The sequence below is a fragment of the Chiloscyllium plagiosum genome, unplaced genomic scaffold (genome assembly GCF_037043375.1).
Source record: "Chiloscyllium plagiosum isolate Xiang-an unplaced genomic scaffold, Cpla_swu_hap1 HiC_scaffold_1, whole genome shotgun sequence".
Classification (NCBI taxonomy): domain Eukaryota; kingdom Metazoa; phylum Chordata; class Chondrichthyes; order Orectolobiformes; family Hemiscylliidae; genus Chiloscyllium; species Chiloscyllium plagiosum.
Genome location: NW_028270139.1, coordinates 72,731,168 through 72,755,516, shown reverse-complemented (window position 1 = coordinate 72,755,516; position 24,349 = coordinate 72,731,168). Strand labels below are relative to the sequence as shown.

General features: G+C 44.2%; 1 protein-coding gene across 1 annotated transcript in view; it reads left to right on the top strand.

Moving 5' to 3' along the window:
* The window catches only part of nfxl1 (nuclear transcription factor, X-box binding-like 1), a 173,184-nt gene that overhangs the window by 129,250 nt on the left and 19,585 nt on the right, over positions 1-24,349 (top strand). Inside the window, exon 19 of the mRNA XM_043691569.2 lies at positions 15,221-15,325. Within this exon, the coding sequence (XP_043547504.2) occupies positions 15,221-15,325 (105 nt within the window). The remainder of the gene's footprint in view (positions 1-15,220; positions 15,326-24,349) is intronic.

Below are 24,349 nucleotides of genomic sequence, written 5' to 3'. Positions count from 1 at the left end.
CCTGTAGCACAGCATTTCAACTCCCCCTCCCACTCCACCGAGGATATGCAGGTCATTGGACTCATCCACCGCCAAACCACAACAACGCGACGGTCGGAGGAGGAGCGTCTTATCTTCCGACTGGGAACCCTCCAACCACAGGGGATGAACTTGGACTTCACCAGTTTCTTCATCCCCCCTCCCCCCACCTTGTCTCAGCCGAATCCCTCCAGCCCGGCACCGCCTTCCTGACCTGCAGTCGTCTTCTTGACCTCTCCGCCTCCACCCTACTCCGACCTATCACCCTCACCTTGACCTCTTTCCACCTATCACATTTCCAACGCCCCTCCTCCAAGTCCCTCCTCCCTACCTTTTATCTTCTCCTGCTGAACACTCTCTGCTCATTCCTGAAGAAGGGCATGTGCCCGAAACGTCGAATCTTCTGTTCCCTAGATGCTGCCTGACCTGCTGTGCTGTTCCAGCAATAAAGTTTCAGCTTTGATCTCCAGCGTCTGCAGACCTCACTTTCTCCTTGATGAGCCGAATGGCCTTACTTCCACTCCTTTGTCTTAGGATCTTATAGCCTATATTACAAACAACAGAGATTCCAACACTGATCCTTGTGGAACACCACTGGTCACAAGCCTCTAGTCAGAAAAAAAATCTCTCCACAACTACCCTATGTCTTCTAAGAGCCAATTGAGTACCCAATTTGCTGACTCACCATGGATTTAATGTGACTTTATATTCTGGGCCAGCCTACTTTGTGGATCCTTGTCAAAAGCTTTACCAAAGTCCATGTAGCCTACCTTCATCAATCATCATCATCATCATCATTTCCTCAAAAGTTTTGATCATGTTTGTGAGATGACCTCCCTTGATTAAAACCATTATGATGAATCATAATAAGTCCACACTTCTCTGAATGCAAGTAAATCTTGTCCCTAAGAACCTTCTCCAATAATTTCCCTACAACTGATGTAAGGTCCACCAGCCTATAATTTCCTGGATTATCCCTATTGCCCTTCTTGTACAAAGGAACAACATTGGTTATTCTCCAGTCTTCTATAACCTCACCTGTTGCTAAACAGATTACAAAGATTTCTATCAAAGACCAGCAGTCTCATCCCTTATTTCCTTTAGTATCCTAGTAGATCCCGTCAAGCCCACCTTTTTATCTAAATGTTTTTCAAGAGACCCAACACCTCATCCTTCTTAATATCGACGTGTCTTAGAGTGTCAACAAACCTCTCTCAACTTATCATCATTCTTGTCATTCTCCTTGGTGAATACAGATGCAAAGAACTAATTTAAGGACCTCACCTACCACCTCTGGCTCCACCATAAATTTTCTCCTTTGATCTTGAGTGGACATACCCTTTCCCTTGTTACCCTCTTGGTCCTAATATAAATGCTTTGGGATTCTCCTTAATCCTGTTGGTCAAGGACAATTTCAGCCCTTTTAATTAACCATTTTAGCCTTCCTAATTTCTTTAAATTATTTTCTGCTTCCTTTATACTCAAATAGGAGCCTTGGTTGATTTCTGTTTCCTAAACCTCACATATGTTTCCTTTTTAACTGAACTTCGTATTTCTCTTGTCGTCCAAAGTTCCTGAATTTTGCCACCCTTATATTTCATTGTCACAGGAACATGCTGGTCCTGAATTCTGGTCAACTGGCTTTTAAAAGAATCCCACATGTCAGATGTGGATTTACATTCAAGTAGCTGTACCCAATCCAGCTTTTCCAGTTCCTGCTGAATACTGGTATTTTAGATTAGATTATTAGATTTTTTTTAGATTAGATTAGATTACAGTGTGGAAACAGGTCCTTCGGCCCAACAAGTCCACACCGACCCGCCGAAGCGAAACCCACCCATACCCTTTACATTTACCCCTTACCTAACACTACGGGCAATTTAGTATGGCCAATTCACCTAACCTGCACATCTTTGGACTGTGGGAAGAAACCGGAGCACCCGGAGGAAACCCACGCAGACACGGGGAGAACGTGCAAACTCCACACAGTCAGTCGCCTGAGTCGGGAATTGAACCCGGGTCTCTGGTGCTGCGAGGCAGCAGTGCTAACCACTGTGCCACCATGCCGCCCACAAATAATTAGCCTTTAATTAGCCTTTCTGAAAATGTGTTGCTGGAAAAGCACAGCAGGTCAGGCAGCATCCAAGGAGCAGGAGAATCAACGTTTCGGGCATGAGCCCTTCTTCAGGAATGAGGAAAGTGTGTCCAGATAAAATGTAGGGAAGAGGGACTTGGGGGAGGGGTGTTGGAAATGCGATAGGTGGAAGGAGGTTAAGGTGAGGGTGATAGGCCAGAGTGGGGGTGGGGGCGGAGAGGTCAGGAAGAAGATTGCAGGTTAGGAAGGCGGTGCTGAGTTCGAGGGTTGGGACTGAGACAAGGTGGGGGGAGGGGAAATGAGAAAACTGGAGAAATCTGAGTTCATCCCTGGAGATTGGAGGGTTCCTAGGCGGAAGATGAGGCGCTCTTCCTCCAGCCGTCATGTTGCTATGGTCTGGCGATGGAGGAGTCCAAGGACCTGCATGTCCTTGGTGGGGTGGGAGGGGGATTTGAAGTGTTGAGCCACGGGGTGGTTGGGTTGGTTGGTCCGGGTGTCTCAGAGGTGTTCTCTGAAATGTTCCGCAAGTAGGCGGCCTGTCTCCCCAATATAGAGGAGGCCACATCGGGTGCAGCGGATGCAGTAAACTATGTGTGTGGAGGTGCAGTGAATTTGTGGCAGATATGGAAGTGTCCCTTGGGGCCTTGGAGGGAAGTAAGGGGGAGGTGTGGGCACAAGTTTTGCATTTCTTGCGGTTGCAGGGGAAGGTGCCGGGAGTGGAGGTTGGGTTGGTGGGGGTTGTGGACCTGGCGAGGGAGTCACGGAGGGAGTGGTCTTTTTGGAACGCTGATAGGGGAGGGGAGGGAAATATATCCCTGGTGGTGGGGTCCGTTTTGAGGTGGCAGAAATGACGACGGATGATACGATGTATATGGAGGTTGGTGGGGTGGTAGGTGAGGACCAGTGGGGTTCTGTCCTGGTGGCAATTGGAGGGGGGGGGCTCAAGGGCGGAAGAGCGGGATGTGGAGGAGATGCGGTGGAGAGCATCGTCGATCATGTCCAGGAGGAAGATTGCGGTATTTGAAGAAAGAGGCCATCTGGGTTGTAAGATATTGGAACTGGTCCTCCTGGGAGCAGATGCGGCGTAGACGAAGGAATTGGGAATATGGGATGGCGTTTTTATAGGGGGCAGGGTGGGAAGAGGTGTAGTCTAGGTAGCTGTGGGAGTCGGTCAGTTTATAGTAAATGTCCGTGTTGATTCGGTCTCCCGTGATAGAAATGGAGGGTTCTCGGAAGGGGAGGGAGGAGTCCTGAGACTGTCCAGGTAAATTTGAGGTCGGGGTGGAAGGTGTTGGTAAAGTGGATGAACTGTTCAACCTCCTCGTGGGAGCACGAGGCAGCGCCGATACAGTCATCGATGTAGCGGAGGAAAAGGTGGGGGGTGTTGCCAGTGTAGCTGCGGAAGATGGACTGTTCCACATATCCTACGACGAGGCAGGCATAGCTGGGGCCCATGCGGGTGCCCATGGCTACTCCTTTGGTTTGGAGGAATTGGGAGGATTGGAAAGAGAAGTTGTTGAGGGTGAGGACCAGTTCAGTCAGTCGAAGGAGGGTGTCCGTGTCCCTCCCCTCCCCTATCAGCGTTCCAAAAAGACCACTCCCTCCATGACTCCCTCATCAGGTCCACAACCTCCACCAACCCAACCTCCACTCCCGGCACCTTCCCCTGCAACCGCAAGAAATGCAAAACTTGCGCCCACACCTCTCCCCTTACTTCCCTCCAAGGCCCCAAGGGATCCTTCCATATCCGCCACAAATTCACTGCACCTCCGCACACATCAGTTACTGCATCCGCTGCACCCGATGTAGCCTCCTCAATATTGGGGAGACAGGCCGCCGACTTGCGGAACGTTTCAGAACACCTCTGAGACACCCGGACCAACCAACCCAACCACCCCGTGGCTCAACACTTCAACTCCTCCTCCCACTCCACCAAGGACATGCAGGTCCTTGGACTCCTCCATCGCCAGACCATAGCAACACGACGGCTGGAGGAAGAGCGCCTCATCTTCCGCCTAGGAACCCTCTAACCACAAGGGATGAACTCGGATTTCTCCAGTTTCCTCATTTTCCCTCCCCCCACCTTGTCTCAACACCACCTTCCTAACCTGCAATCTTCTTCCTGACCTCTCCGCCCCCACCCCACTCTGGCCTATCACCTTCACCTTGACCTCCCTCCACCTATTGCATTTCCAAAGCCCCTCCCCCAAGTCCCTCCTCCCTACCTTTTATCTTAGCCTGCTTGGCACACTTTCCTCATTCCTGAAGAAGGGCTCATGCCCGAAACGTTGATTCTCCTGCTCCTTAGATGCTGCCTGACCTGCTGCGCTTTTCCAGCAACACATTTTCAGCTCTGATCTCCAGCATTTGCAGTCCTCACTTTCTCCTCGATAATTAGCCTTTCCCCAATTTCACATTTCACCATTGGAACAGTCATATCCTTTTCTATAATTATGTTAAAGGTATGAAATTATGATCACTGTTCCCAAAATGGTCCCTCACTGAAACTTCAAAGACCTGGCCAAGTTGGACAATGTACGTATTGTTTCAAGAATCCCTCCTGGAAACACCTAACTATTCTATTCCATCTAAGTTCTGGCACTAAGGGAATTCCAGTCAATATTGGGGAAGTTAAAATTACCCATTACCACAAAAACACTATATTGTTTTTGCATCTTTTCCATGATCTGCCTACACATCTGTTACTTTAATTCTCACTGGTTATTGGGACCTGTACATCATCATCATGACTATACGTTTTCTTATTTCTAAGTTTTACCCATACTGTCTTGCTGGATGAGCCCTGTATGATGTCCTCACTTAGTACAGTTGTGACATTCTCCTTAATCAATAATGCATCTCCTGCATCCCTTTCACAATCCCCCTCTATTACACCTGAAACATCTAAACCTTGGAATGTTGAGCTGCCAGACCTGCCCTTCTCTCAACCAAGTTTCAGCAATGGCTTCCACATTGTCATCCCATCTACTAATCCAGACTGTAAACTCATCTGCCTTTGCTGTGTTACTCCTTGCCTTAAAATAAATATACTTCAGACTGCTAGTCCCATCATGTTCATTAACTCGGTCTTCCTATTCTTCTGACTAGACTTGCTGGATTTAGTCCCTCTTCTTTTAAAACACTCCACATGCTGACTTCTGTGCTGGTTTTCACCCCAGTTTAAACCCTCCAGAGTGGTACTAGCAAGTTTCCCGGTAAGGATATTGGTGCGCCTCCATGATCCAGGTATCTGAAACCTTCCCTCCTACAATTGCTGTTCAGCCACACACTCAACTGTATTATCTTCCTATTTTCTGCCTCACTAGCACGTGGCACAGGGAGTAATCCTAAGATTACAACCCAAAAGGTCCTGCTTTTCAACTCCTTACCTAACTCCTTAAATTCCCTTTGCAGAATCTCCTCTCCTTCTCTCTCTACCAATGTTATTAGCACCAGTACCATGTCCTCTCCTGCTCACACTCCCCTTTCAAAATGTCCTGTTCACGCTTCAATATATCCTTGACCCTGGCAGCAGGGAGGTAACACCATCCTCACGTCTCACTTACAACGACAAACTCCTAAGTGTGCCCCTAACTATAGAGTCCCCTATCACCAATGGTCACCTGCACTTGGACCCTCCCTGCTGTTCAACAGTGCCAGTCATGCTGCAACGGACCTGACTGCTGCTGTTGCTTTCATTTGAGAGGCCATCCTACCCCGCATCCCAAAATAAAGGTATCTAAACTGGATGCTTGTTTGATAGGGAAATGACCACAGGGGTCTCCTACACTGCCCGCCCAACCTTACAAGTCTTCCTGTTCGTCACCCAGCTCTTCTGTCTGTGTAACCCTTAGTCATGGTGTGACTAACTTACTAAACATGCTATCCATGACATTCCTAGCTTCATAGTGATACTCCGTAGTGAGTCCATCTGCAAGTACATAGCACAAAGGACATTGGTTGGTTGCTTTCGAAGGCTGGTTGTCTCAGCCCCACGAAATTGCTCTAGGAATTCCTCGAGGCAGTGTGATAAGCCCAATAATATTTTCCGTAATAAGGCCGGAGATAGGGATGTTCACTGCACAGGGTTGCATTCAATTTGCAATTGCTCAAATAAAGAAGCATTTCACACCCGCTGGTAACAAGATCTGGGCAACACCTAGGCTTTGGCTGATAAGTGGAAGTAACTTTTTTGTTTATTCACAGGATGAGGGTGTTGCTGGCCAAACCAGCATTTATTGCCCATCCCTAATTACCCAGAGAGCATTTAAGATTGTTGTGGGTCTGGAGTCACATGTAGGTCAGATCAGTTAAGGACAACAGTTTTCTTCCTTAAAGGACATAAATGAACTAGATAGGTTTCTGATGATCAATAGTAGATTTGCACCGGAAATGTCTGGCAATGACCTTCTCCAACAAGAGAAAATCTAACATTTCTGTTGGAGTTGTGAATCCTTATATTCAACACCGAGTGTCATCATTAATTAGAAACTTGATTTTGACAGCAAGGTAGGTGGCTGTCATCATTATCATTCTTCTTTGCAGATTTTGTGGGCGGCACGGTGGCACAGTGATTAGCACTGTTGCCTCACAGCGCCAGAGACCCGGGTTCAATTCCCGCCTCAGGTGACTGACTGTGTGGAGTTTGCACGTTCTCCCCGTGTCTGCGTTGGTTTCCTCCGGGTGCTCCGGTTTCCTCCCACAGTCCAAAGATGTGCAGGTAAGGTGAATTGGCCATACTAAATTGCCCGTAGTGTTAGGTAAGGGGTAAATGTAGGGGTATGGGTGGGTTGCGCTTTGGCGGGTTGGTGTGGACTTGTTGGGCCGAAGGGCCTGTTTCCACACTAATGTAATCCAAAAAAAAATCATGACTGGATCAAAATGAGATTCAATGTTGTTTCTGGTTCTACAGATGACTTGAGTCCTATCTTAGTCCTGTAGAGTCTATCTTAGCCTTGCAATGGCCTATCTTAATTTTGCAGGCTCTCTTTCAGTGAAGTCATTAGTTTTTGGCAAGCACAGATGGTGTAGATTGTTGGCTTGAGCAGCTCTCTCTATCTATTTCAATTGCACTCATCATTCTGTCTCAGTTGCAGCTCTTGTTGATTGAAGATCTCGACACCATTGATGGGCCGCTATTTTGGTCATTGTCTAGCATCATCTTTGTGTTAATATTACTAGTTTTTTTTTAAAGCACTTCCTTTGGCTCTCATTTGAAGGGTCTTTCTTGTGTATCCCTAAGTAGAGCCCCAATTGGGCAATCTGGACCAGGCATTCTGATAACTGGTCTCATTCATCACAGCTGATGAAAATTGTCATGGATCCTTTATTTGATCTGCCTGTGTCTTAGGCACTCGTCTTGGTTCTTTGTCCTCCCACTTGAATAACAAGATCCCTCCAGGATAATGTTGATGTTGGCTTGAGCATGGTGTCTGCAAGTTACTTATGTTTCAGCATTGAAGAGAAATATGCACCATGCATGTGTGCATATTTTCAAGGCAACAAAAGAGATCCATTATTGGTAGGATCTGAAACTGGCAAGATTCTCCTGAATGGTACAGACGGTATCAACACTGGCTCGAGAGAGCACTGTTGAATTATTCAATCAGAACTCCACAACAGAGATACACAGTGGGAAGAACCTGCATGCCATCAAAAGAGAACTTTTGATGATGATTCAACACTCAATGGGAAAGGATAACTCTGGCTAGGAGAGCAGCTCCTAGGAAGCAGAGTCTGTGGTGAATGACTTGCCTCCTCACTTACCAGAGCCTGTCAACCCTCTGTAAGGCCCAGCTCAGGATTGTGATGGAATACTTTCTATTTGCCTTATCACTGCAACTCCAGTAAAATTCAATATTCAACATTCACTGTTCAGCGAAAAGTAGCCTACTTGATTAGTACCCATCGATTACCTTATCTTCACTCCCTCACACAGAGACAACTGAAGATACTACAAACAATATAAGATTCACTATGATAACTCACCAAAGCTCCTTTGTCAACATCTCCGAAATTCACAACTTCTATCACTTGGAAGGATCGGGCTAACAAGTGCCACCTACAAGTTCCACCTCAATCCATGTACAATGCTGACTTGGAACTACATTGACACATTTTCTTCATTGCTGAGCCAAAATGCTAGAGCTCTTGTCTTAACACATCTGGTGTATCCACATCGCATGGCCATGCACCAGTTCAAAAATGGCTCACTACCTTCTCAAGGATGTTTAAGGATGGCCAACAAACTACATTGCTATCTGTGTTTTGCCTATAAAAGAAAAACAATAAGTTTAACAAACTCCCGGAAGATTGTTTGTCTAGAAAGTGCTGGATTTATCCCCACTATAAGCTTTTGCTGCCTTGAAGTGGGTGTGAAAACACGTGTCCAAGAACTTGTGTTCCTTTTCTCTGTGATTTTCAGAAATTTAAAATAGCTGATTACGGATATATTAACCTAAAAAATGCTATCATGTAATTTTGTAAAAGTATTATTCAGAATAAGCTTATCACTGACCTTTCATTGAATATGATGAAGTGTATGGGTGGTGATTTGGTTTAGGTACTTGGTTTGCAAAGATTCTAGTTTTAATGCTGTGCTATATTTACAAATATTAATCATAATGTCTCAAGTTGGGTCTTAACATAACATAAACCATAAAATAATTGGTTCATTCTTTTGTAAACATTTTTTTGCATGATTTCAAAATATGCTGAAAATATCTGCAATGTGGCTCAAGTTTGTTGATTCCCCCCTCTTTCTTGGCTTGGATGTACAATGCACAGGCAATAATCCAAGACGTGCCTGCAGTAGGGAGAGTGAAACTGGGTAGTGAAACATTTCACCAAGCAATCCTGGCAGGTTGAGCAAATTGCTTGTCTCCTTTGTCAAGAAATAACGTGTGATGTCATAGCAAAACTAGTCAGCATTATAAATGAAAGATCAAACTTGGATACAAAGGGATTTTCCTTTTTATTAAAGAATATGATTTGTTTTAAAGTCACTCATTATATATTTGAGCATATCTCCTAAACAACCAGGAACATTGTCAAATCCTGATACTTAAATCTTTGCAAGGTTTAAATCTTTTTTAACATATTTGGACAAAAATGAAATATTCACACAAAATGCATGGTTAGTATTAGCTGTCTACATATGTCACCTTTTAATAAATATGTGCTTTCAAACATTCGCTTTCTAGATAATTTTAAACTTTCCTTTTAATTCTGAGACTAAAATTTTAGTTTTGGTTAATTTTTTAGTTTTGGTCAGCATAAACGGATAATTCATCCAGCCCTGGTGATTTATATACCTTCAAGGAAATCAGCCAGTCCGGTAGTTATCTTCTCATAATGCTTATTTTATCTAATATTTCACACTCCTCTTTAACTTGAATGTCTGCATTCCTCTCCTTTGTGAAGACAGGCAAAATGTTCATTTAGACTCTATCTATATTCTTTGCATCAATGTACAAGTAGTTCTGGGATAATGTACGTTTCAAAAGCATGATTTCGCTATAATGTCGCTGAAGAATTAGCGAACGATATTTTCGAGAATGCTTACCTCTGTTGGCAATAGCATTAGTCCAGTTTTGTTCTGTGTGTGCCAATATCCATGCCATTCTGCGAATGCGTGGCGTTGGTTTGCCGATGCTCCAGTGACTGCGACAAAGTCTCCAAGTTCTGCACGTGTGCTGGTCTTTGTGCCTTGCTGTGCATGTACCAATGTCAGCTGCCAACAGAGCAGTGTTAAATGCACTGTCAATTTTTTTTTTGGTTTTGTGAACAAATATGGTTTTAACCTTCATGCAGACTGCTGTACTTTGTGTTAGACTTTTGGGTGATTTTTGAGTGATCATGAGTGACTTTTTTTTTTTGCTGGTGTGTCCCCTAACCCCACTTTTCCCATAGGCCCTATTATTTCTATTAAGCGATTTTCTATTAAGCGGAAGGCAACTACATTGTTATAGGAGAACTACCTGTTACCTTTCCTCAATCATCATCTTGATCTTAATGCAGTGATAAAACATCTTTAGATTTTCCTGAATTTTCTGACTGACGTTTATGCTTTCCAAATTCCCTTTTTCACTTCATCTCTGTACTTCCTGTACTTCTCTAAGAATCCTAATGGATTGCTAGAAATATAAAAGAAACGCAGAAAATATTGAAGTGACTGGGCAAGTCCGGCAACACCTGTGAAGGGAAAGAATTAATAGTTTTGAAGAACAATCCTGTCAGACTCAAAATGAAGACGTTGTACTGGACTTGAAACATTAACTCTCTCTCCACAGATATTGCCAGACCTGAGTTTCTCTAGCATTGTGTTTGTTCCTAAAGTATTACTTCTCATGAGATTACTGTAAGTTCTATATTTCTGTTTTATCTTATCCTGGATAACCAAGGAACTCTGAAGGCATGTCTACATTGTACCCATAGAATCTTGCTTTTGAATCTCTCCCACTGATATACCACTGATATCCCTTCAGTTGGCTGTATCCAGTCTACTTTGTAAAGTTTACCTTCTCTCACTTGAGAATTTCTCCTCCTATACTACATTATCCTTTTCCATAATGATGCTAAATCTAACTATATTATGGTCACTATCTCCAAAATGATCACCCACTGCTACTGCATCCAACAGCTCAGTTTAATTTCGTAAGACTAAGTCTAGAATTGCATCCCCTTTCATTGGGCTTGATACATGTCGGCTTTTGAAATTGCCCTAAAAAGCCACAAAGTTAAAGATAGTTAGTGATTGGCAATAAAAGCAGTGCCAGCCTGTGACACCCATATCACTGAATGCAGTTCAAAATATTTTTCACTCTGTGTCAATACTACTGTTGATATCCCAGTTGATATTTAGTTAATTGAATCCCTGAAGTATTGTTGCCTTATTATTTTTGATATCAGAAATTTACCTGCACTGTTTCTCCTCTAAATCTCTCCCACCACTCAGGAGCTGTCGTGCATGCCTGCCAGGGTGGCTGCCTGTCATTTGATGCTTCATCTAATGTATTATCCGTTTGCACAGCTGTGATTAATTCTTTGACTAATAGAGCTATAACTCAACTTTTTTAATTCACTTATTTATCTTTGTTAAAATCTTTATATCCAGCAATGTTGAACTGTTATCCTTGTCTCTCTTTTCTGTTACAGCTAAGATATGATTCTGCCATATATTTATCTGTGCCCGCAGCTCTTAACCTTTATTCACCTTACTCCTCGTGTTTTAATACTTAACTTTAAATATTGTCACATTTTTAAATCTCTGCTTCCTCTGTCTTTCAGTCATTTGTTAAGATTCCCATTTCCCAGTTTAATTGCTTTCCCAACAGCACTAGTAAATCTCCCTGCAAAGATATCCAGTCTTGCTCAGTGGTAGGTCATTCAAATTTCCCCAGAACCAGTCCCAGTGCTTTTGAAATTTGATCCCATGTACCTACACCAGCTTTCTAGCCACATGTTCAATTGCTCAGTTTTCCTATTTGTGTGCTCACTAGCATGTGACTCCCATAAGCCTATGTGACTCCAGACCCACAGGAATCTGCTTAGCTCTTCATTGCCTTTTGAAATTGTGACAAGCTACTATGTTAAAGCTGGTTAGTGATGGCCAATAAATGCAAGCCAAGCCAGTGACACCCATATCTCCTGAATGAAAAGTAAGAGCAATGAAGAATTGGAAGCACCAACACTTCCAAACCTTTCATCATTCTTACCTGTGTGTTTATTCAGTGTTCATTCATTGTTGCTTAGTCCTGAAAGCCAATAGTTGTGATGAAGTTATTTATCCTTCATATTGTGGTCAATCTGATATCTTTATTTTGGTTTTGAATGCTGGAAAAGTTTATATCTAGTAATGAATGTAAGCAAAATGAAGTTCTGTCTTATATTCAACCATTCCATTATATGAATATGCAATAATGAGTTTATTTATGCTAAAGTAATTAAAATTGGCACAACAGGCTGCAAAGTGATTGTGTATAGAAAGTGTATACACTTATAAACAGTAAAAACCAAAGAACTGTGGATGCTGGAAATCAGAAACAGAAAAGGAAATTGCTGGAAAAAATTAGCAGGTCTGGTAGCATCTGTGGAAAGAAAGCAGGATTAATTATTCTGATCCAGTAATTCTTTTCAGAACACTTTTAAAAACTTATGAACTTGCCACACTTTTTTAACTGACAATTCAGCTGAAAATGCAGTGGACTAAAATCCTTTTAAGAGTAAAGCCATCTTTTGGCAAGGACTGTCAACAATAGAAATACAGTAAATCCTGAAATTTATTTTTAGCTCACTTTACCACTGTCAACCCTCTTGTTTTTACCTTCATATCTTCCTAAATTTGTTACTTACCAATCTTTCTGGCCATCTTTTATGATCTAGTTTTATTATTTGTTCATTTTCTGGCTCTTTTTGTGGTTATGTGCATGAAATGTAGAATAGTTTGTACAACAATATAGGAGGCTATATTTAAAACAAAATCAGTGCAATGAAAACTATGCAAGCCCACAATGTGGAGATTGATCCAAGCCCAGCAAGTTAAGTCCTGCATGAAGAAGATTATGGCATGATACGGTAAAAGTATGTTATACTTAGTGAACGAAACAGCACTACGTGATCCTTCACATTTCAGCAACTTGCATAAATACTGAGATAGTTGAAAAGCAAGAGACCAAAATAGGTATTAGGCCTTTGAGAGTGGCAGGACGAGATTTATATTTCCATTCCTGCCAATCTCATGAAGGTCACACTCTTTCCAGGGACCTGGCTTAATGGTTAGTGGGTATCTTTTAATATGTTAATATGCTTCTGTGACATACAAATGATTTTGTTTGCTATTTTAAGACTTACTGACCAGCAGGTGCACTGCGTCCAGGTAGCAGTTTAAGTGAAGAGTCCATAGAGTAATTTTTCTTCATTTCAGTAGGATTGAGAAGTAATATAGTTTGCATCGGTGTAGCACTGCATCTATCTCCACAATAAATGACATCCACAAATGGTTTGGTTAAAGAGTGCACATAATTATTGCAGATATTGATATAACTCATTTTTTTAATGAAAAGTGCAGTAATTCCTATTTGCATGTTATCTATAATAGCAAGATTTTAATTTTGAAGTTGAGTAAATACCTAACTCAGATCAATGTAAATTGTAATAGCTTTTTGCCAGAGGTATCTTTTTAAAATGGCTGTGCTTGTTAGTATTACAGTTGTAGAGGACTTTCTCACTGCACATGCATTTGCAGAGCCTGTGATAACAGGCAGATATCTGCATCAGAGGTGGCACAGGTCAAACTCAACCCAAGAGTAATATTGTTTTCTCTACGTCCTGATTGTTGCCCCACTCCAGCTACATGCAGCTCCATTCATGACCCCATTCTGATTTGCTCACAATCCTGCTCACTCTACAGCTCTCTTGAACTGTTGCAGCATTCTTCATGATCTCGAAAGTGGCGAGAAGGTGAAGAGTCAGGAGTGGGATGGCAAGTGGCAAGTGAGGAAGGTGATGAGAGTTTGGAGCATAGCAACAGGTGGGAGACAGCAAGTTGTCAGGAGTCTGTTGGGAAATGGGATACAGTGGGTCAGTGATTGAGCAGCAAAACATCAATGGCGAGTATTTAGTGGATGGTGATCACAAAATGATGATACCAATAGTGGGAAGAACTGTGCATTTGCTGGCAAATTGTGTGGGTGTCGACTTCCTGTTCCAGTTGGTGTCAGATGCAGTACCTTCAAATTAATCTTGAGGTGTTGGCTTTGATTGGCAAAGGTTACCAATTATTAGTTCTTCTTGAAAAACTGATCATAGACGTTTTGAATTTGCTTAATACAATTGCCCAAATAATTTAATTCAATATGATGGACTGATGGGCTACTTCGGCCTTTAATTTTTAATTATCCTTTGAAGTGATGTACAGGTCAGTCTAGGAATAGATAGTAGATTTCCTTCCCAAAGAGCATTGGTAAATTAGTTGTTGTTAGTGACACATTATTTTTTGTTATCCTGAAAAAGGTTAATTGTAAGTCTGTGCAACTATTTTAGCTCAAATTTTCTGGGCCTGGTTCCTGGCATTTAAAAACCTAACTGTGACCTTTCTGCAAGTTACACTTTTATCAGATGTATTTGGTCTTTTCTGTTGTTTGAATGAGTAGTTTAGAAATCAGAACATTGCAAATATAATCAGTAACCTTCACAAAGCTCGGGCAGTGGACAGTTTGACTTGGCAAAAATCCTCCGGCTTTCTTCCTCCTGATTGTTGTCTAATGGCTGCTGCTAGACTGCATGTGTGGGAATATTGGGTCAAGATAGCATCTGGAAAAGCCACTTTGCCTTAATTGATTAGTTTGCAAGCACTTGAAATTCACAGGGAAGAGCTCTACTTAAAGTACAGGAAAGTGCTTGGTGTCTGTGAAGTAGTTATATTATGTCAGCATTTGGTGGGATTGCAGAGGTTGGGGTGTAAATTGCCAATGGTTTTGTTTTCTTGTAAATTTCTCTTTCTTGGTAACCCCAATAGCCTTCCATTCTCTTGAACTCATTAAAAGTTACAGTTCCAAACATACTTGTGGTCCTGCGATGCCTCTCCAAAGTGGCTTTAACTCCAGTTCATTCCTGAACTTTGTTTCAGCAGGCTTTTAAATCATAAGGGGCATTGCAGCTGAGCCTATTTAATTTCTTGCAAAACATTGATATAGTCCATTCCTAGCAAGGGTAATAGTTCAGGAATATTAGTTAACAGACAAGCTATTGTCTGTCGTAAGAACTATAACAATGTCTACTGAAACATTTTAATTCACCACTCACTGGTCAGTTTGGCATTTGTGGGATGATGTGGCTCAGCTACTTGCTGGATGAATTCTGTGAACTACTGGGAGAGTGCAATTAGTATTTCAAAGAATACCTGCAAGAATAAGGAAAGCAAAATAGCACCATAAGGTTGGCAACAATGTTAGATGTTATTATTACTTCACATATTATCAGGTTAACTCAATATGAAACACTTTTTAAAGCAAATTTAAGCCTCCTTTTAAAAGTTTCCATCTTGCACAATGTCTCTTTTGAATAGACTTCAATATGCTTTCTTTTCATCTCCTTCATTTTTACCAGTTGTCATGTGGGCATCGATGCAAAGCAATTTGCCATCCTGGTGACTGTCCACAAAGCTGCAACCAGAAAGTGAAGATGAAGTGTCCCTGTAAGCGGATTAAAAAGGTATCTTTTAATTATAATATATTGAGATTTTTGTACCTATAACATTTCCTTCTTTATACTTTGCCTAGATGTAAGTCATTCAAGGTGCAGTCTAAATATTTTAGTTACTTCACCCCATAACCTTGAAAATTTGCCATATCATCTTAATTAGTTTGAAAGTAATATGTAATTGTCAGAGTTGTATAAGGACGATCAGTCACTCCCAAGAATAGAATCATGATTTATCTTTATTCTTAGATGACAGCTACAATGATAAACTGATACAAAAACAACAACATCTCTGTATTATTTTTTATTTATTCGTACGATATGGAGGTATTCATTGGCAAAGCCAGTATCTATTACCCATCCTAATTCAAAGAATCACACTTATTACAGTTTGTAATATGGTCAGTCGTCATATCATGTCTCTGCCGAACCTCTGAGCACTTCACTTAATGCTGTTCTTCTGTCTTCTTCCGTAACCTGCACATTGTTATCTGAAGAGAAGCAGTCTAACTCCCTTTTGAATGCTTCTATTGAAACTGCCTCTACTACTCAGACAGTGTCTTCCAGATGCTCAACATCTGCATGTAGTAGATGGTGATGAGTTGCCTTTTTGAGCCTTAACAGTTCACATAGTGAACTGTCAGGTAGAGACAGTTTTGCCATATTCTAACCAAGTGGTGTAGTTTTTTTAGTCCTTCCCAATGGAGATAAGTTTGAGTATTTAATTCCTTGTTGCTGCTTCACTTTATGCATTTTAAACTTGTTGTATAAGTCAGCCTCCATTTTTGGCAGCAAAGCTTCAGCGTTGATTATTTTATTGCAATCATAGTTACCTCTGCTTTAACTTTCTGCGCTCTACCCATATACTTTAATTCTGTTAATGTCCAAAAATCTAATGATCTCTGATTTTTAATACACTCAACAACTGAGCATTAATTACCGATTGTGGTAGATAATTCCAGAGTTTTAGAACTCTGTGAATAAAGAAACCTATTTTCTCAGCCCTGAATGACTGATCCTGTATTCTGAACCTGTGCCTGTTAGCTTTAGATTCAACATCATGAGGAAACACCCTCCCAGTAACCATTTTGCCTAATCTCTTCAGATTTTATGTTCCAGAGATCTCATCTTTTATTTGTTATGGACCAGGCCAGACCCCTTTGAAACATTTCAAGAAGGTAGCCCAGATCCTAACTTTTCTAGTTGTTTTAAGCAGGGGGAAAGTGGATATTCCAGGAGTGCTGCAGCTGGCCAAACCATTCTGTTTTAAACAAAACAATTTGTTTACAGATTACTGAATGAAACACAAACAAAAGAGAACTGAATTTAGAAAAACTCAACCTATCTGAAAACCCATACGACTCTATTGCAACTTAATGATGCTGTTCCAAATGCGTCATCCCCATAAATACCCCTTGGCAAAAAAAGGTAAAATCAAACACAGGTTCTCACAGGAGGGATGTCAGAGAGTCAGCCAGAATATCTCTGTTGAATGAGGGAAACTTTCCCCCATGTTCTTTGACCAATGGCTTCAAACAGATTGCTTGCTAAAAGCTGAGCTGGGAGAACTGGCCATGCCTCTTGCATTTACGAGTGTTTTTAAAAGAAAACTTAAGAGTCTTTTCAAGTAGATATTTCCAGACAAATCGAAACCTCTGCCTTTATGACGCCTCTCTAAACAACCCAAGGGCAAAATAACCCTGCTAAAGGGGCAACATCATAACATACCCCCCCCTTTTTAAAAAAAACATATCCAAAGATGGCTTCATTTTAAAACCCCTTAATTTTACACTGTTAGTACACTACAACACACATATACATTACATTGACTATAAACATGCAAACATGCACTATTACAGTCCATTTCAGTCCACTTACTCCTGCCACCAAACTTCTAAAATTTGTCATCCAAGTCTCGACAATGTGTCGGCATTCAAGTTTTCTTGTCCTGCCACATGCACAATTTTCAAATTGAATGGCTGTAACAACAAACTCTATCTAAGCAGGCTGGAATTTTTGTCATTAAATTTCTCCACAAACTTCAGTAGGTTATGATCAATGGATATGATTGAGATACGTTACTGGTAACATAAACATTGAAATGTGGTTACACCAACACCAAGCTCTAAGTCTCCTACTCAACTGTAAAATATTTCTGCTGACGAATGTTCAACTTCCTGGAGAAATATTCGATAGGTCTTTCTATCTTCTTGTCGTTCTGTAAGACCATAGCACCGACACCACATCACTCGCATCGATAGCCACTTTAAATGGCTTTGGGTAATTAGGTGTGGCTGACACTAGGGCAGTTATTAACACAGCTTTCAGGCTGTCAAATGCCTTTTGACAGTCTGCTGTGCAATGAAGCTTTTTGCTTTTCTTTAGTAATTCAGTGAGTGGAGCAGCCATACTGTTAAAATGTGTTACAAATTTCTGATAAAATTCACTCAATTCCAGGGATACTGGTATCCCATAGTACTGCTCTTTTTGTTCATGGTATGGGAAACTCCCCAATTACCTTTTTGTTTTTGCATTCCATGGGGCCATTTGTCCATGTCCAATAACATGGCCCACAAAGGTGACTTGGGCTTTGGCAAATTCAATTTTAGACAAGTTTACCACTAAGCCTGCCTCCTGAAGTTTGATTGAACAATTTTGATAAATGTTGGAAATGTTCCTCCAAAGTGTGACTAAAAATCGCCAGGTTATTAATATATACCACACAATTGGGTAATCTGGAAATGACTTTGTTGTTTAGTCTTTGAAATGTGGCTGGAGCATTTTTCATGGAGGAGTTGAAAAATGTGGTGCTGGAAAAACACAGTAGGTCAGGCAGCATCCGAGGAGCAGGAGAATCGCCTTTTCGGGCACAAACCCTTCTTCAGTAATGAGGCTGGTGTGCCAAGCGGGCTGAGATAAAGGGTAGGGGGGAGGGAATTTGGGGAAGGGGTGCTGGGAATACAATAGGTGGAAGGAGGTGAGGGTGATAGGCCGGAGAGGGGGTGGGGGCGGAGAGGTCGGGAAGAAGATTGCAGGTCAAGAGGGCGGTGCTGAATCCGGGAGTTGGGACTGAGATAAGGTGGGGGGAGGGGAAATGAGGAAGCTGGAGAAATCTACATTCATCCTGTGTGGTTGGAGGGTTCCTAGGTGGAAGATGAGGCGCTCTTCCTCCAGGCGTCATGTGGTCAGGGTCTGGCGATGGAGGAGGCCAAGGACCTGCATGTCCTTGGCAGAGTTAAAGTGTTCAGTCACGGGGTGGTTGGGTTGGTTGGTGCAGGTGTTCCAGAGGTGTTCCCTGAAACGTTCCGCAAGTAGGCGGCCTGTCTCCCCAATGTAGAGGAGACCACATCGGGTGCAACGGATACAATAAATGATGTGTGTGGAGGTGCAGGTGAATGTGCGACGGATATGGAAGGATCCATTGGGGCCTTGGAGGGAGGTGTGGGCGCAAGTTTTGCACTTCTTGCGGTTGCAGGGGAAGGTGCCGGGAGTAGAGGTCGGGTTGGTGGGGGGATGTGGACCTGATGAGGGAGTCGTGGAGGGAGTTGTCTGTCTGGAACGCTGATAGGGGTGGGGAGGGAAATATATCCCTGGTAGTGGGGTCTGTTTGGAGGTGTCAGAAATGACGGAGGATGATATGATGTATCCGGAGGTGGTTGGGGTGGAAAGTGAGGACCAGATGCGGTGGAGAGCATCGTCGACCACCTCAGAGGGGAAATTGCGGTCTTTGAAGAAGGAGGCCATTTTGGTTGTTCTCCTGGTCCTCCTGGGAGCAGATGCAGCGGAGGCGAAGGAATTGGGAATATGGGATGGCGTTTTTACAGGGGGCAGGGTGGGAGGAGGTGTAATCTAGGTAGCTGAGGGAGTCAATCGGTTTGTCGGAAATGTCTGTGTTGAGTCGGTCGCCCGAGATAGAAATGGAGAGGTCTGGGAAGGGGAGAGAGGAGTCTGAGACGGTCCAGGTAAATTTGAGGTCGGGGTGGAAGGTGTTGGTAAAGTGGATAAACTGTTCAACCTCGTAGGGCACGAGGTAGCGCCAATACAATCATTGATGTAGCGGAGGAAAAGGTGGGGGGTGTTGCCAGTGTAGCTGCGGAAGATGGACTGTTCCACATATCCGACGGAGAGGCAGGCATAGCTGGGGCCCATGCGGGTGCCCATGGCTATTCCTTTGGTTTGGAGGAAGTGGGAGGATTACAAAGAGTTGTTAAGAGTGAGGACCAGTTCAGTCAGTCGGAGGAGGGTGTCAGTGGAAGAGTACTGATTGGGTTGGCGGGAGAGGAAGAAGCGGAGGGCTTGGAGGCATTCGTGATGGGAGATAGAAGTGTATAGGGACTGGATGTCCATCGTGAAGATAAGGCATTGGGGGTCAGGGAAGCGAAAATCATGGGGGAGTTGGAGGGCGTGGGTGGTGTCCCGAACGTAGGTGGGGAGTTCTTGAACTAAGGGGGACAGAACAATGTCCAGGTATGCAGAGATGAGTTCGGTGGGGCAGGAGCAGGCTGAGACAATGGGTCGACCGGGGCAGTTGGGTTTGTGGATTTTGGGCAGGAGGTAGAAACGGGCAGTGCAGGGTTGTGGGACTGAGGTTGGAGGCGGTGAATGGGAGATCTCCTGAGGTGATGAGGTTTATGGATGGTCTGGGAGATGATGGTTTGGTGGTGGGAGGTGGGGTCATGGTCATGGGGGCAGTAGGAGGAGGTGTCGGCAAGTTGGCGTCTAGCTTCAGTGGTGTAATGATCGGTGCGCCAAACTACCGCTATGCCTCCCTTGTCTGCCGGTTTGAAGGTGAAGTTGGGGTTGGAGCGGAGGGGGTGGAGGGCTGCGCATTGTGAGGGTGAGAGATTGGAGTGAGTGAGAGGGGTGGACAGGTTAAGGAGGTCAATGTCGCGGCGGCAATTGGATATGAAGAGATCGAGGGCGGGTAAGAGGCCAGCACGGATTGTCCAGGTGGATGGAGTGTGTTGGAGGCAGGAGAAGGGGTCGTCAGAGGGTGGGCGAGAGTCCTGGTTGAAGAAGTAGACGCGGAGGCGAAGCCGGGAAGAAATGCTCGATGTCTAGCTGCATGTCGAACTCATTGATCCGGGACCGTAGGGGGATGAAGGTGAGGCCTCTGCTGAGGACTGATCGTTCATCCTCAGAGAGGGGGAGGTCTGGAGGGATGGTGAAAATACGGCAGGGCTGGGAGCTTGGAGTTGGTCGTGGGGGCGGAGATCGACGTGGGAGTGGTGTAGTGTGCGGTGTGGTCCTTGAGCAGGTGAGTGACGTCACTGGGGGTGGAAGTGGCGGCAGCTCTGGGGGCGGAAGTGGCGCGCCGGCCAGAAACAGCGCTGGTCCCGGTAGCCGTGGATTCCGCGGCGGCTGCGTATCTGTCACCGATGGTCTTCCTGGCGATCGTGGAGACAGTTGTCTGGGCGCTGATCGCGGAGGCTGCATGGTCGGTGGTGGCTGTTGTCCGTGCGGGGGTGGAAGTGGCGTCACCGTTCACCCCGGCGGTGGTGGCTGCAGCGGCCGCGTGGGCAATGGCCCCCGAGCGGCTCCAGAGGTCGCGAGAAGGTTCAGGAACGGTCGAGGAATCCGGAGTGTGGGGGTGAGTACATGAAAGTTTTTTGTACTTACTTTCTTTGATGTTTGATATGGCCAGAAAAAAGCGTTTGTTCAGTGTATGAATTCTTAGGATGAAGAACAGCAGAGGTCCTTTACAGGTTTGGGAGAGTGTTGCCCTGAGCTGGGGCAGGGCTGACTGCAGGGAGTGTAGGTGGTGGCGCATGGCTGCGAGCGTGGAACGGAGGATCCGGAGGGAGGTCTGTTGCTGGAGGCTTCGGATTTGTTGCAGGTACTGGTTGTCCTGGTTGGGTCCAAATTGTGTTGGTCTGAATGTAGTCCTGAGTCCATGCGGGTCAGTTGGTTCAGTTGGCACATGCTGAAGAAAGAGATGTGGCTGTAGTAGCGCGTTTGTTTCAGGACGTGGCTGAAGAGCTTCAGGGCAGAGGAGATGACCTGGGAGGGTGCAGTGAGAGGGGGTCTCACTGAGATCCTTGTAGAGGGAGGAGGAGAGCTTCTTCAAGATAGGCATCCTTGCAAGAGGATTCGCAGTAGGTTAAGATCAACTAGGAGAAAGTGAGGACTGCAGATGCTGGAGTACTAGATTTGAAAAATGTCGTGCTGAAAAAACACAGTAGGCCAGGCAGCATCCGAGGAGCAGGAGAATCGACGTTTTGGCACAAGCCCTTCTTTAGGAATGAGGCTGGTGTGCCAAGCGGGCTGAGATAAAGGGTAGGGGGGAGGGAATTTGGTGGAGGGCCGCTGGGAATACGATAGGTGGAAGGAGGTGAGGGTGAGGGTGATAGGCCGGTGAAGGGGTGGGGGAGGAGAGATCGGGAAGAAGATTGCAGGTCAAGAGGGTGGTGCTGAATCCGGGGGTTGGGTCTGAGATAAGATGGGGGAGGGGAAATGAGGAAGCTGGAGAAATCTACATTCATCCCGTGTGGTTGGAGGGTTCCTAGGCAGAAGATGAGGTGCTCTTCCTCCAGGTGTCATGTGGTCAGAGTCTGGCAATGGAGGAGGCCAAGGACCTGCATATCCTTGGCGGAGTGGGAGGGGGAGTTAGTGTTTTTCATACTAAATGTCATGTCTTTACATTAATATAGTCCATTCGACATTACGAAAATCAAAATAGTTAGAGTCATAGAGATGTACAGGACAGAAACATACCCTTTGGTCCAACTTGTCCATGCCAACCAGATATCTCAGCCTAATCTAGTCCCATTTGCCAGCACTTAGCCTATATCTCTCTTAAACCCTTCATATTCATATACCCATCCAGATGTCTTTTAAATGTTGCAATTGTACCAACCTCCACCACTTCCTCTGGCAGCTCATTCCAAACGCGGACCACCCTTTGCGTGAAAATGTTGCCCCTTAAGTCCCTTTATATCTTTCCCTTCTCACCCTAGTGCCCTCTAGTTCTGGACTCCCAAACCCCAGGGGAAAGACTTTGTCTATTTATCCTATCCATGCCCCTCATGATTTTATAAACCTCTGAGGTCACCCTTCAGCCTCCGAAGTTCCAGGGAAAACAGCCCCAGCCTATTCAACCTCTGCCTATAGCTCAAATCCTCCAACCCTGGCAACATTCTTGTCAATCTTTCTGAACCCTTTCAAGTTTCACAACATCCTTCCCATTACAGGGAGACCAGAATTGCGCACAATATTCCAAAAGTGGCCTAACCAGTGTCCTGTATAGCCGCAACATGACTTTCCAACTCCTATACTCAATACTCTGACCAATAAAGGAAAGCACGGTGGCACAGTGGTTAGCACTGCTGCCTCACAGCGCCAGAGACCCGGGTTCAATTCCCGCCTCAGGCGACTGACTGTGTGGAGTTTGCACATTCTCCCTGTGTCTGTGTGGGTATCCTCCGGGTGCTCCGGTTTCCTCCCACAGTCCAAAAATGTGCAGGTTAGGTGAATTTGCCACGCTAAATTGCCTCTAGTGTTAGGTGAAGGGATAAATGTAGGGGAATGGGTCTGGGTGAGTTGCGCTTCGACGGGTCGGTGTGGACTTGTTGGGCCGAAGGGCCTGTTTCCACACTGTAAGTAATCTAATTTAATCTAATACCGAACACCACCTTCCTTATCCTATCTACCTGCGACTCTCAAGGAACTATGAACCTGCACTCCAAGGTCTCTTTGTTCAGCAACACTCCCTTACCATTAAGTATATAAGTCCTGCTAAGAGTTGCTTTCCCAAAGTGCAGCATCTCACATTTATTTGAATTAAACTCCATCTGCCACTTCTCAGCCCATTGGCCCATCTGGTCTGAGGTAACCCTCTTCGCTGTCCACTACACCTCCAATTTTGGTGTCATCTGCAAACTTACTAACTGTACCTCTTATGCTCACATCCAAATCATTTATATAAATGATGAAAAGTCGTGGACCCAGCACCGATCCTGTGGCATTCCACTGGTCACAGGCCTCCAGTCTGAAAAACAACCCTCTACCATCACCTTCTGTCTTCTATCTCCGAGCTGGTTCGGTATCCAAATGTCTAGTTCTCCCTGTATTCCATGAGATCTAACCTTGCTAACCAGTCTCCCATGGGGAACCTCGTCAAACGCCTTACTGAAGTCCATATAGATCACATCTACTGCTCTGCCCTTCATCACTCCTCTGAGTCTTTTGAAAAAGTAACAAAATCAAGTTTGTGAGACATGATTTCCCACACACAAAGCCATGTTGACTATCCCTAATCAGTCCTTGTCTTTCAAATATATGTAAATCCTGTCCCTCAGGATTCCCACCAACAACTTGCCCACCATTGATGTTAGGCTCACTGGTGTATAGTTTCCTGGCTTGTCCATACCACTTTTCTTAAATAATGGTACCACGTTAGCCAACCTCCAATATTCCGGCACCTCTGCTGTGACTATCAGTGATAGACATATCTCAGCTAGGGGTCCAGCAATCATTTCCCTAGCTTCCCGCAGAGTTCTAGCGTACACCTGATTAGATTCTGGGGAATTATTCACCTTTACGCATTTCAAGAGTTCCAGCACTTTCACCTCTGTAATATGGACATTTTTCAAAATGTCACCATCTATGTCTCCACATTCTATATCTTCCATGTCCTTTTTCACAGTAAATACTGATGCAAAATACTCGTTTAGTATCTCCCCCATGATCTGTGGCTCCACACAAAGGCTGCCTTGCTGATTTTTGAGGGGCCCTATTCTCTCCCTAGTTACCCTTTGTCCTTAATGTATTTGTAAAAACCCTTTGGATTCTCCTTAACCCTATTTGCCAAAGCTTTCTCGTGTCCCCTTTTTGCCCTCCTGATTTCCTTCTTAAGTATACTCCTAATGCCTTTATACTCTAAGGATTCACTCGATCTCTCCTGTCTATACCTGCCATATGCTTGCTTTTTCTTAATCAAAACCTCAATTTCTCTAGTGATCCAGCATTCCCTACACCTACCAGCCTTTGCTTTCACCCTAACTGGAATATACTTTCTCTGGATTCTTGTTATCTCAT